Raw genomic sequence first — 14,722 nt, forward strand, 5'->3', positions numbered from 1 at the left:
CATATTATACTTTAAGTTCTAGGGTACATGTGCATAACGTGCAGGTTTGTTACGTATGTATACTTGTGCCATGTTGGTGTGCTGCACCTATCAACTCGTCAGCACCCATCAATTCGTCATTTATATAAGGTATAACTCCCAATGCAATCCCTCCCCCCTCCCCCACCATGATAGGCCCCGATGTATGATGTTGCCCTTCCCAAGTCCAAGTGATGTCATCATTCAGTTCCCACCTATGAGTGAGAACATGCGGTGTTTGGTTTTCTGTTCTTGTGATAGTTCGCTAAGAATGATGGTTTCCAGCTGCATCCATGTCCCTACAAAGGACGCAAACTCATCCTTTTTTATGGCTGCATAATATTCCATGGTGTATATGTGCCATGGCAGCCTGAGTAGACTAAGACAATGACTTTGTGACTTCCATAGAAAACTGGGTTTTACAGACAAGCAGTGGTCACAGCATGAGGTTGGGGCTTGACAGAACTTAACTGATAAAATAGCAGGTTACCAATTTCTGACATCATGTTGAAAAACTTAATATCACATGAAATCACTTCTAAAATAGCATTTTCGCCCAGGTGCAGTGGCTCATGCCTGTAACCCCAGCACTTTGTGAAGCCCAGGTAGGGGATCACTTGAGGTCAGGAGTTTAAGACTAGCCTGGCCAACATGGTGAAACCTCGTCTCTACTAAAAATACAAAAATTAGCCGAGTGTGGTGGTGCACACCTGCAATCCCAGGCACTCGGGAGGCTGAGGCAGGAGAATCGCTTGAGCCCAGGAGGAGAGGTTGCAGTGAGCTGAGATCAAGCCACTACACTCCAGCCTGGGTGACAGAGTGAGACTCCATCTCTAAATAAATAAATAAATAAACAAACAAACAAATAAGATAGCTTTTTTAATGATAAAAAGACAACATTTGTTCAATACAGAACATTTGAAAACCATCAGAAAGAAAATAAAAATCACCTATAATACCTCAGACAACCACTGTTGATGTGCTTGGTATTTATCGTCCTGTAATTATTTTTCTCTACAGAAAGTAAAACTGACTGATGGGATAAAGTCTTTCTTTGGGTAGTCTCTTCTGATCACAACTGCCATTACACTCATGTAGTCAGTTTAAAGAACCCATCCTCTTATACTGAAAAGGACACTCCTGAGAAGCAATTCTACTTTCAAGACACTCAATAGTTCAATAGTTTCAATGTGGATATCCACAGTCTACAATATCAACACAGAATCACTGGGTGCCTATGGGGGTGCTTGGGGACTAACTGAAAGGGGCACTAAGAAACTTTCTAGGATGACAGAAATGTTCTGTATAGTATTTGGCGTATGGATTACACAATGTGTACATATGTCAAAATGTATCCAATTGTGCACTTAAGATCTATGAGGGGAACTAGAAAGACAGCACCAATACCCGTCACTGGAACATGTGTTTGATGCTTTTTCCAAAAGTGGTAGCAGACAGAATGTTTAAAAAGTGAACATCATTGAGCATGTACTACATACCAGGCCCTAGGCTAAAGGCTTTACATGCACCTCCACACCACAAACTTAATTCTAACAACTACTCTCAGGTGAATATTTCCAGGACTTCCATTTTACCATTGAAGAAACTGAGGCTTAGAGAGGTAAAGTAACCTGATCAAGATCCCACAACTGAGAAGTGGCAGAACCAAGACTGGAAACACCAAGGTCCATTCTACTCAGGAGCCCCAGCTCTTATCCACAATGCCAGCTCTAAAAGTCGTTAACGTGTGTGCCTTTCCAGGAATCTGTTCTAAGGAAAGAATCAAAGATGGATTCAAATAAATATGTATGAGGATGCAAAGGCATCACTACTACAGATGTGCAAACATGCTTTTCAGTCAATCAGAGAAACTTTTCAGAAGGCTTTATTTAAAAAAGACTGCTCTCAGTTCTGAGAAAATCATGGGTTTGGGCCAGAATAAGACAATCAATGGGCAGCTCTCCCCAAGCTGAGTGTCATGCCATAGCGCTGTCATGAGGAGCAGGTGGGTTAATGCAGAGAGCTCAGAACAGAGCCTGGCTCACAGTAGGTGCTCAATAAATGGTAGCAATCATAATATATTCTCAGTCCTAACCTGTCATCTTAAAATAGAAAAAGCATAGACTTTGAGGCGTTGGTCAATTCCATGAACACCTAAGAACATCTAACACTCTTGTCATTGTCCTAGGGGGTGGGCTTGGACAGTCACAGTCCCTGCCCTCATGAGCCCACGTGCTGAGGGGAACAGCCTATGGAAAGCACTAAGAGAAGGGTCCCACAGGATGCCATGGAGCAGAGGGGGCACCCAAGCCAGATGGAATCGGGAGGGTAGGGGAGTCCAGGAAAGGCTTCTCAGAGGAGGTGATGACTAAGATGAGACTCCAAGGATTGGTAGCTGGAAGCTTGGCAAAGAGATGGGGCAGCATTCTAAGCAGAGGAAAATGCGTGGGGAAAGGCCTGATGGGTAAGGGCACTCAGCACCTGCATGGATTCAAAAGGATATCACAGAGTGGCATTGTAGATTCCACCACATACTGTGTTACCTTGAACAAGTCCTTTCACTTCCCAGAGCCTCAAATATAGGATAATGTCACTTACCTTTGTCTGTAAAATAAGGATACAGTTGTCATACAGAAGCTACAATTGAACAGAGGAGTCTATCCTTACAGGACAAATGCTCAACACTGTGGTTAGCATTCTGTATTGTAGACAGGAAAAAAAAAGGTTTGGGCCCTCGACCCCCATGACACCCGAATTCATCTGCTCCAGCCCACTGGTTTCTCTGCTGCTCCTTGATCCCCCTGCACACTCTCCCTCCAAGGACTCGGCCTAGAACGCTCTTCTCCCAGATATTCACATGGAGCTGTCTCCTCCCATCCTTAGGTCTTTGTTCATCTGCTCAAATGTCCCTTATCAGAGAAGCTTTAAAAAATCTCTATGTCAAACAGTAAATCTTTGTTCCTGAATTTTATATTGCTCTTACCAAGCTTTTATCCATATGCTGAATCACCCTAACATTCAATATATTTTATTCTTTTGTCCTGTTTTTGTCTTCTTTCTATATTTTGTCCAACTACTTGTGCTAGAAGTTAAGCTCCCTGACAGGAGGGGGTTTTGTCTGTCTTATTTCCTGTATTTTTCCAGAGCTCACAGCAGTGTCTGGTACACAGTGAGTGCTTAACAACAAAAAAAATTATTTGTTAACGGAAAGAACAAACACCCCAAGCTCGAGGGCAGGACCTGCCTTTATTTTTCTTTTACGCCCTGAGAGCCTGACAAAGCTTTGCGTTGGGTAGACTTTTCATAAACATTTGTTTAACTGTACAATTCAATTACTTTTTACAAATGGTTGTGTTCACTTAATATATAAAGATTAAATGAGTGTATTTTTCTTGCTCAGCAAATAAATCCAAGATTGTCTGTAATTATAATGAAGCAATTGGTTGCTTGGTCAATTTGGTGGGAAGAAGAGCAAAACTGGTGGCCTGGTTTCATTAGCTGGTGAAAGCCACTAACACATTTATCAATTAGTTCCAAATAGCCACAGCCTTCACTGATGAAAAGGCCAAACCATGATAATGCCAAACCAGGATGAGCATTCTGGTTTAATATATGAAGTACAGAAAAATGATCAAGGTGTCCCAGGGCTTAAATTTCTATCTGTTATAAAGTTGGGTCCTTTGAGAAACTGCATTACTGGGATTACACCCTCAGGATGTTCACCCCACTAATGGTCTGAAAAAGTTCTTGAATCTCCTCTCAAATTAACCATCAAACATCTGCTTTAATACCAGAAGGCGTAAACTCAAAATGAGGTCAACTGCTTCCCCTAAACATTAGAAACTGTTGAAATTGAAACAAAATGCCAGAGTCTACTCTTCAGGTTGTACAAACTGTCACATATGCCCTAGGACTTCCTAAAAAAATTATCTCAAGGGTTTACGGTAAGTACGTGGTAAGTATATCAATCACTTGCCATTTCAAAATATTGTGGAAATACAGAGAAAATGATTTGGTTTCAAAGAAAAGCATGACCAGAGTTAGTTTACTACAGAGACTGGTCTTCAAAAGGTTGATTTTTACAAGCTAAAACTCCAATTTCTATGAAGAATTACCTGTTATTCAGGCAATGTCTTGAGGATAATTGCTGCCTATGCCTATGGATACCAAGAAATCCCAAATCAGGTGACAGCACGTATGCGAAGATAACCTCTTACATTGACACGGCATGTTCCAAAAAGCATTTGCATTTGCACTTCCATCTGATTTGAGTTTTACAAGGACCCTGCTGGGAAGCTGTGTCAATGGCACCTCTACTGTACAGATGGGCCAAAGGGCTAGGGGCATTCAGCAACCTGTACACACCCCCAGGACCAGGGCTGGGTCTAGCATGCAGGGCTTCTGAAAACCATGTCCAGCATTCTTTCAGTAGGAAGAATATATGCAGCATCACACATGTACTTTAAAGTAAGTGATCTTTTCCTACACTTTTATGGAATTATATTTTTAATAGACTGGCACTTTGGGGATACTTACTCTAAATGATGAACATACCAATTGTTTCTATAACCCTGGAGTCAAATTTAGGTGGATTTCTAATGGAGTCTGGTTCCCCTGGGTTCTGTCCTTCACTCGCACTGTTCCATTTAAGAGACTCCTATTGGGTGATCTCATCTAGTCTCGTGGTCTCAACTAACAGCTATGTCCTGATGACTTACAAATATTTAATTTCAGCCCATCCTCTTCACTGAGCTTCAGACTCCTATCCCCCTGCCCACGGAGCATCTCCACTGGAGAATGCCTCAGGTAGCTGTCATTCAACCTTTCTAAAACTTCTTCCTCTTTTGCCTAGACTTCTTCCCAGGCACATGATCTCTCCTAGCTAATGGTACTGCCATCCACTCAACCTTCTAGCTAAACACCTGGAAATGATTTCCGGTTTCTTTTTTACCCTGAATCCACCCAAATACTAAGTCCTATCAGCTTTACTTGCTATTATCTCTTATGCCTTTCTCATCAGCCATACCATCACTGTCTTAGTTCAGGTCCTCAGTATCTTGTTACTTGGAACACAGAAACTACCTCAAAATGAACCTCTCCCCTGCAACGGCTGCTACTTACCATGGGAATGTCCACACATGCCATGCCCCCTGCCCGCACATAAATGTAAAATATAAGCCCACTCATGTCATAAAACCTGCTGAGAATTCTTCAAAGGTTACCTGCTCCATAAAGCCCAGACTCCCTGGCATGGAATTTGTGTCTGACATGGCAAGTTTTCTATCAAATAATGATTCTCTCGCTTCTTAATAATGGAATGCTGATTTTTAGCTGGAACATGGCCACTTGTAATACTGTATTTCTTGGTCTTCACTGGAGCTAGATGCAGCCATATGATCAAGTTCTGGCCAATTCCATGGTCAGTACTGTGTGGAATTCCAGGAGGCCCCTTAAAGGGAGCTGACTCAGTTAGGAGGAATGCCCTCTGGCCCTTCTTACTACATGGAACTGGAATAGGGAGATGATTCCTAGTTCTTCAGCAACCATTTAGACAAGGAGGTGACCCTGTCTTCAGCAGAACAGAAAGCACAGAAACGTGGGTTGCAAAATGAATCCATGGAGCTTCCATGGCGGGGCTGGACTACCTACCTCCAGACTTTTCACATGAGAGAGCACTGTTTATCTGGCTTATGCCACTGTCATTTTTATGTTTCCTGTGATAGGCAATGGAGCCAGGTCCTAAGTGACCCAGAATTCAAACATCTCAAGAACAGTAAGTGCTTAACACTTCATTTCTGCTGCCTCCTCTAGCCTTCCCTTTTCCCATGCCTCAAACTTCAGGGTCTAGTGCTACCAAACTTCCTGCTGTTTTCCACTTTAACTACACATCCACCACACTTCTCTGCTTTGCTCAAACTTGCTCCCCTACCTAAACACCCTCCTTATCTTTGTTTAACTTTTAACTCTTCACACTCAGCTCTGGCCTCACCTCCTCCAGGAAGTTTGCCTGAACATCCATCTTAAGGCAAGTGGCCATTCTCTCTGCTCCTAAAATATCCTGGGCAAATTCCAATTGTGGAACCCAGCTGCCATGACTTATTAATGGTTATCTCTCTTACCCCACAGAAAGTGCCTCAAAGGGCAGACATCGCATCTACTCATCTTGTATCTACACCTCCTAATGCAACATCTGGCACTAAGTGGCAGCTCAGGAAATATGTTCTGATCTTGACTGGATTTTCCTCACTGCAATGGAGTAAACAGGGTTGAATGCCTCAAAATGTCTTGATTCGCTCTTCATGTCAGCTCTAAGTTGAAGACTGAAACAAAATTTTCTAGCCATAGTTTTGTTTTCTTGGAGATGGAGAGCAAACAGCAGATGAGTCATCTGAAGAGAATATCCACTACGAGAAACAATTTTTGGACGTTTCAGACCTGAAGTCCCTCATCTGTAAAAGAGAACTTGGCCCTTAGCAACCTTTGAGGTCTCCTCTGGCTCTAATATTTTATAAACCCATTGTTGAGTATAAATGCACAGACCTAGACACAGGGAACTCACTGTAAATAGACAGCTCCTCCAGGGACTGGTAACATGACCGGCCTTACCTAACCTTCAAATAAATTATTTACAAGGAGTGTCTAATAAAATCCTGAAGTGATCAGCTGACTGAACACTGTAGGATAATAAAATGCCAAGTGAGGTAAGATAGGCTTCCTAGACTCCAGTCAGGCTGGCCTGCTCTAAAAACCCCTGACCTTGCCACACTCCTTCCTGTTACTGGGCATCTATCTGCGTTTGCTGTTTCTTCTGTCTCAAATGCTCCTTCCTTCCCTCTTTACTGTGACCTCAGCTCAAGAGTCACTTCCTTATAAAAATCTTCCATCTTTCCCTCACTGGGTAGAATCACCCTATTCTAGGTTCTCATTCATTGCATTGTATTTCTCCTCTTCATAGCACTGGTCATGGTTGCTACTTTTTATTGGTATAATCATTTGATTGACATCTTTCTCCCTCACTGGATCATACCCTCCACCGGCAAGTATTTTTGTTTTTGCTCATCAGTACATCTATATCCTTGGCAGAGGGTTGATGCTCAACAAATACTTGTTAAAAGATCTCCAGAGGCCGTGCAAGGGCGCAGAACAGTGACTGGTGAGTTTCACTATGGGAAAACGGAAGACTCCATTTGAGGGAAATGCTGAGCTACTCTAATCAGCTGGAAAGCTCTCAGCTCTCCATCATATCCTTGAAGAAGGATCTTGGGAGTCAGGAATGGTGGTCACTTTCTGGTAAGAGTTGAAGAGCAGTCACTGAATGAGGCCATCATGGCACAGCAAGGCATGACAAGCTAAGTAAGAGAGGAGACAAGCACATGACTAAAAAGCTCAAAGAGCCAGTATCAGTCCCAGGTGACGGCTCACAGCCAAAGTCTGATGTGAAAGTGACTAACATGCTGAGCATTCCCATGGCTGGCATGTACTGAATAAACAAGGACTATACACACGACAAATGACAATTTGTAGCAGTCTCTGCAGTATGCAGATCAACAGAGAAGAGACCTACCTCTTGCAGCAGAAGGAATAACGTTAGCAGATGACAAAGGAAAAACAGAGTTGTTAAATTTTACTTTCATCTTTATCTAAAAAGATTTTTCTCACTGGAATGAGTAGAATGAATATAATTACAGAACTGAATTCCAACAGAGGTTAAGGTGACAGTAAGAGCCCAAAATTCCAGGCTCAAATGAAAGACATCTGGGGGACTCAAAGTCTGCTGATAAGAAATACTGAGGAGTAAGAGAGGCCCCAGGAGGTGGGAATCAGAGAGAGGTTGCCACAGTTTTCCAGAGGGGAAGAACTGCAGAGAGAGAGAGAGAGATAATGCACAGTAACTCATGCATGTAAAATCCATCACTGGCCACAATTTTTTGTTTTGTTTGTTTTTTTGAGACAGGGTCTCACTCTGACACCCAGGCTGGAGTGCAGTGGCACAGTTTCAGCTCACTGCAACCTACACCTCCTGGGCTCAAGTGATCCTCCCATCTCAGCCTCCCGAGTAGCTGGGACTACACAGGTGTGCACCACCATGCCCACCTAATTTTTGTATTTTTTATAGAGACAGGGTCTCCTCATGTTGCCCAGGCTGGTCTTGAACTCCTAGACTCAACAGATCTGCCCACCTTGGCCTCACAACGTGCTAGGACTACAGGCATAGGCCACTGTGCCTGGCCCCAACACATAAATTCATTTGGGAACAGATCACTTGTGAATTCTTAGACCAGGAAGTGATGCTCACAGACAAGGCCGCTTGCCAAGCAAGGCTACGCCCAGCTGAGTTATCCAGAGTCAGTGAGGCACCTGTGGACTCTCATGAACCTTGAGAAACAAGAGCTAGATGATGTTGGCAATTGGTATATTCACTGATACCTCAACTATGTTCAGAGACTAGCTTAACAGGGCTTAATCTTGGGAATGAGATTGTTACTCTTCCCAAATTCTGAATTTTTAAAAGAGTCAAAGTAAGTAGACATTTTTCTCTCAATTTGAGGAGAAATCAGCAGTTCAAAGTTGAAAAGTTAATGTGCCACGTAATCATGGGAGTAGAACACAGCATGTCAGGGTTGGCAGTCAGCCTCTGTGGGGCAAAAGCTTCCTCTGTGGGCCACATCTGCAAAATGGGATGGCGAAATACCACGGGAAGCATTTGGAGCTTTTGGGGTAAACACTAATTACCACGCACCCAGCATGCCAACAACTGCATAAGGCACAAAGCAGTCAGACTCATGAGTTGAAAAGCCTGTGCTGGAAAGTGCTGTGTGCCCGAGTGTAACATGGTGAGGAGGAAGTGAAATTTAAACTGCCCTTCTGTAAACTATTCCTCACCCAACATATTTCAGATACAGTATTCCACACTTCGTCAAAAACAGCAAATCAAATGTGTGCTGGTTGGCTTCAGGAGTTTGGGGTTGAAATGTCAATGACAGCTGAGTTTCCCTTTAATACAGTTCGTTGATGAAACACGCTGAAAGACGTTTGGTCAATGGGATGCATGCCCCTTTGTTTCCCTAACTTTTCTGTAGGGCTTGACTCTGGGAAAAAGTCAATACCATGAGTAAATTATTCATGAGCGCTGTCTGGCCTCCCAATTGGCCAAGAAGCCCAGGACAAAAGAATGAATAGTCTTTTTTTCCCCCCTGGGAGAACTGACTTGGTGACTGCCTCCTTCCCAGCCTACTCGTCTTGGTTTCTGGGCCACAGCAGGTTCCAGACCCTCTAACCAAAGGCAGCGGGGCAGGCCCTTCCCTTGCTGAGTCTCCCAGGAACTGGGCTTCTGTTCCTCCACAAGATACAAGTGAAAACATCAGATAATCAGGGTCAGGACACAAGTCAGAACGCATGCAAACATTACTGGCCTGTGTCCTCTTGCGTAGGCACAGGCAGCTAAAGAAGAAATTCATGTCAGAGGAGCCTAAGGTACTACCTTCTGAAGCCTTCTTTAACAGTGACTTGCACATGGTATCATCTTTTATTTGCTGGAAAATAAACACCTTTCTCCCTCCCCTCCCTCAAAGAACCCAAACAGACAAAAAACAGCTCTATTTGCATAGGTCAGAGGCATCTTCTGAGGAGATTATTTTTTAGCTCTGATAAAGGGCTTTCTGGGACATGTATGATAAACGAGGCTGTCTGATACTTCCAGGTTTCTTACTGGGCTCTTGTATCAAATCCACACCCTCTGTGACCTAAATGTGCCCTTTACTGTGTGTGAATTCCAAGGACTTGGCTTTCAAAGTCTTATCCTTAAGACTGTGTTCCCAGCCAGTATACTGAATGGAATTAAATTATCCTGTGAAATAAATCCACGGGATAAAAATAGCATTTGAATCTATCCTAATTAAATGTGTTCCCTTCAAAGTCAACCATATCAGTTACAGCCTGAACATGGGATTCCAGTCCAAGAGTAAATTAAAATCAATTCTCATAATCGAACCCCAGATACCATGAATTGAAATAAAATTTGCCAAGATGGGGGCTGACACTGCGTCACCAGAAACCACATCAAGTTACAGTGTCTACCCACCATATTTTGAGACAAATGAGACAAGTAGACTGAGGGGCAGTAACATCCAATGCAGGAAAGCAAGCTTGCTGCTCGGCCCAACTCAAAGCTTCTGAGGATTCAAGAAAACCCGAGATAAGACTGAATTGCTTTTGCCCACTCTACCTTATTTTCAGGAATTGAAGTGGTCCTATCACCAAAAAGGACTAAGAAGCTGACTCTGTAGTGGTACTCTAAATCCTCAAGTCTCCCCTGAGGAGACAGTGTAGTCCAGTGGTTAGAACGATGGTTTGAATTCTGACTTCACTACCAGTTACCAGTCTGGTGATGAAGTCTTTGGAAGACCTAACTATTCATCTGAACAATGCAGATACTATTATTGTTATAAAATAATATTGTTAGAAGAATTAACAGAGGAATGCAAGGGAAGTGCTGCTCCTGTAACAAGTGTTCGTTTTATTGATTGATCGACACACAGGGTCTCGCTCTGTTCACCCAAGCTGGAATGCAATGGCACAATTACAGTGCACTGCAGCCTCAACCTCCTGGGCTCAAGCAATTCTCCCACCGCAGCCTCCCAAGCAGCTATGAACGACCACAGGTGCTTGCCACCATGCCTGGCTAATTTGTCTGGCTAATTTGTATGTATATGTATTTTTTTTTTTTTTTATAGAGATGGGGTCTTTATGTTGCCCCGGCTGACCTCAAACTTCCAGCCTCAAGCGATCCTCCCCGCTCAGCGTTCCAAAGTGCTGGGATTAGAGGTGTGAGTCACCACACCCAGCCCAAGTGTTCAGTTTAGGTCTTGTTATTAATATTATTTTGATCTGCAACAGAAGTCCCTGTCAAGTAGGGGAGTAATTACTTACATGTAATTTTTAAACTGCATGTGGAAACGTCTCTCTTCGGGGCAAGTGGAGTGGGGATGGCTGGATTAGCCGCAGAGAGGAGAACAAAAATGGAACTCACTGCCCAGAGTCTGATAGCACAAGGAGGACGCTTAACTCCTTTCCCCATTAGAGATCATACCAGCAACCTCCACAAATCATACACTGGGAAGAAAGTGGAGAGTGGGGAAAAAATGCTGTGATCTAATCCCCACAGCCTGGTCAAGAAAGCTCAAAACAGGCTGCCTAATCAACCTGCAGCAGCCCCGTGACCTAAGAACGAGCAGAGATCCTGGACTGCTTTCAAAGAGGTGGCTCTGACTGCCCTTATCCAGGTTGGTTCCCAGCTCTGCACCCTCTTCCCTCCTGCACAGTGTCATGAGGCTGTGATAAATGCACTGTATGGAGTTGAGGTCTGGGGGATCTGTACTGAGAATGAATTAGAGGAAGTGCCTCTGCGGTGCCTGCCACACCTGCTATGCAGTGCTTGCCTTCCCACTTCACTCCAGCATCATCCACCAGTCCTACTGCATTCTCTCTACAAGATTTACTACTTGTTCTCTTCCTGTTTTGACTCCCACAGTATTTAAGAATATTCACTGTTTTTAAAGTTCTTATAATTTAGTAATGGTGTCAATACTATCATGAGTTTATGAAAGGAACTGCATTTAACAAGGTTAATAAATAGCAAATTTCAATCAGGAAATCCTTTACTTTGGCATTCATGCCCCTCATATATGAAAATTTTTCTCTAAGGAAAGCAACAATTGCATCTTAAGAGAAAAAGAGTTTATGTGAGCCGGGTGTGGTGGCTCACGCCTGTAATCCTAGCACTTTAGGAGGCCAAGGTGGGAGGATTGCTTGAGGCCAGGAGTTCAAGACTGACCTAGCCAACATAGCAAGACCCTGTCTTAAAAAAAAAAAAAAAGAAAAAATATAAATAAAACAATAAAAAAGAAAAAAAGAGCATATGTGGCAATTAGGTTATATGATTTAAAGAATAGGAGGACACTGACAGCAGAAAAGAAAACCAGGAAAATTTAAGAATAAAAATTGTCTAACATTCACTATTACATTTCTCACTATCTCTGACCTTCTCTCTGACTAAAGTTACATTTGATATCTGTTGAATTCTGAGACTTAACAACATCAAGCAGATTTGGAGCCCATTCAAAGTATGGTATATTATGATCAAAAGATTGTGTGTCACAAAATGGAGAATCAAATAATATTTGGGAGGGGGCTACACACGGAAGATATTATCATGCAGGGCACTGCTCACGAGCGGCTCACCTAGTTCCTGACTGGTGAGCCATGCTCCACATGACTGTGATTCTTCTTACAGCACCTTAGAGCAGGTTAGCCACACCCTTTAGTTAAGGTGTGGATTCTTAAAATGGAATAGAATCATGGTTAAGGGATTCACTTCAAATGTTAAAATGAAAAAAAAGAGAATAACACTGTGTTTAGCATCTTGCAGGGCTTGGCTACGACAGGTCCTTAGCAAACCCTGGCTGAACCAATTGATGAATAAACAGTCTCTTCTGAGCTTCTCAGGCCTATTTTATGAATACCAAGTGGGGCAAATTTTAGTTTGGAGGCAGTGTTTATTACCATCATTCATTTATCCTAATGGATCCCTGGAACCTTTGTGAGGCCTGGGCAACATAGCAAGACCTCTGTCTCTACAAAAAAATTAAAAATTAGCCAGGTGTAGTGGTGCGTGCCTGTAGTCCCAGCTATCCACTTGGGAGGCCAAGATGGGAGGACTGCTTGAGCCCAGGAGGTCAAGGCTGCAGTGAACCATGATTGCGCCACTGCACTCCAGCTCAGGCTACTGAGTGAGACCCTGCCTCAAAAACAAAAACAAAAACAAAAACAAAACTTCTGTGAATTTAATTCCAAAACAGGTTTCAACTGATCATCATGAGAAGTGGAAGGATGGATCGATCATGCCAGGAGAGCGGGGGAGGCAGCGAATTAGAAGAGAGGGCAGCAACCAAAACTCACCTATAGATGATTCCTTTATCATGGAGGAACATGAGAGCCGAAATGATTTCTGCAGCATAGAAGCGAGCTCGTGCTTCATCAAAACGACGAGACTTCTGAATGTGGAACATCAAGTCACCCCCATTCACAAACTCCATCACAAAAAACAGACGATCCTGGATACAAACACAAGAGAGGGCCCAATGTGGTGTAGCAATTAACCTAGAGCTCCATCAGCATCATATTGCCCAGGGCTGTGGCACAGAGAGGAGACTGTCAAGTGGATGTATTCCAGGAAACATCCTGACCATGGGTCAGAGTGCAGTGCCACAGGTCTGGTGGGATTAGATCCCTGGGGCAGAGCAGCACCTGGATATCCTGTAGTTAGTTCCACACAGCCTTGAATTGCTACATGAAATCAAAAGTACAGAAGGCATCAGAAACCTTTGATTCGAGTTCCAGCTCTGTACCTGGAGAGAGAATGTAAATCAAAAGGTATACGCCTTTAATCTGGAACACATGGGGTTAGTTATCCAAAGTAAAGGACACCTAGTAGGTGCTCTAGTTCTCACAAGTGGGCAGAGAACAATCACAGAAAAAGAACACCCCTTTAGACAAGCCAGCCAAACAGAAGTGGAGGCCGGGTACAGTGGCTTATGCCTGTAATCCTAGCAATTTGGGAGGCCTATGTGGGTGGATTCCTTGAGCCCAGGGGTTCAAGGCCACCCTGGGCCACATAGCGAGACCTTGTCTGTAGGAAAACAAAAAAAAATTAGGCAGGAGGATCACCTGAGCCTGGGAAGTAAAGGCTGCAATGAGCTGTGGTTGTGCCATGGCACTCCCACCTGGGCGACAGGAGTAAGACTCCTTCCTCCAAAAAAAAAAAAAAAAAAAGGTCAAATGACAGCCTCATGGTAGCATCCACATTGGAAATACCACTCAGTCCTTCAAAAGACTGAGTCAAGAGTGGGAATGTAGAAATGAGTGAGATGCCATCTCCCCTGTAAGTGACTCTCAACCTAGGAGGTAAAGTGGACTCTTAAAGTAAAAGTCACTATGGAGTGTACTAAGTACTATGCAAGTGGTGTGAATAAAGTGCTATGGAAATCACAACTGCTTCATGAAAGAAATGTGTAGGTCTCATTTAAAAAGGGATCCAAGATTTATCTAAGCGTAAAACGTTTTGCTTCAAGCACCTCTAAGATCAATGGGTTTCCTCACTCCTTCCTGTGACGTTTATGAAATTCCTAATTAGCTGGTGCCGAGTTCAGATGCGAGATCCAGCAGACAGTAGAGCAGACACAGCCTCTCCCCATACAGAGTTTGGTGTGAGAAACACATTACTCCCCCCCCCCAAAAAAAGTGACACAAGCAAATCGACAAATTCTGGTAAATCCTGTGAAGGAAAAGTAGAGGAAGTGTGACATCTGGTCACCTGCCTGGGGGTCAGACAATGTCTCTGAGCAAGTGAAACGTGAGCTAAGGCCCACAGGATGAGTGCCATTGACTTGGGACCCGTGATACCATTTTGTGGGATTGGAGATTATTTTGTGAGGAAATGGGTATTTTACCAAAGGATGTGGATATGCATAACCCATCTTTATTTTGAGGGGAGACAGGGTCTTATTCTTTCACCCAAGCCGAAGTGCAGTGGCGCGACCTCGGCTCACTGCAGCCTTGACCTCCAGGACTCAAGCAATCCTCCCACCTCAGCCTTGAGTAGTTGGGACTACAGGCATGTGCCACCACGCCCGGCTCATTTTTTGAT

At 43.5% G+C, this 14,722-nt stretch overlaps 1 protein-coding gene across 4 annotated transcripts in view; it reads right to left on the minus strand.

Annotated features, from left to right (window-relative positions):
• The window catches only part of PRKCH (protein kinase C eta), a 233,087-nt gene that overhangs the window by 52,577 nt on the left and 165,788 nt on the right, over positions 1 to 14,722 (minus strand). For all 4 annotated transcript variants that reach the window (XM_023231862.2, XM_023231883.1, XM_023231872.1 and 1 more), the window contains exon 10: positions 12,976 to 13,130. In XM_023231862.2, coding sequence (XP_023087630.1) covers positions 12,976 to 13,130 — 155 coding nt within the window. The remainder of the gene's footprint in view (positions 1 to 12,975; positions 13,131 to 14,722) is intronic.

The sequence above is a fragment of the Piliocolobus tephrosceles genome, chromosome 6, assembly GCF_002776525.5.
Source record: "Piliocolobus tephrosceles isolate RC106 chromosome 6, ASM277652v3, whole genome shotgun sequence".
In the NCBI taxonomy this organism is placed as follows: domain Eukaryota; kingdom Metazoa; phylum Chordata; class Mammalia; order Primates; family Cercopithecidae; genus Piliocolobus; species Piliocolobus tephrosceles.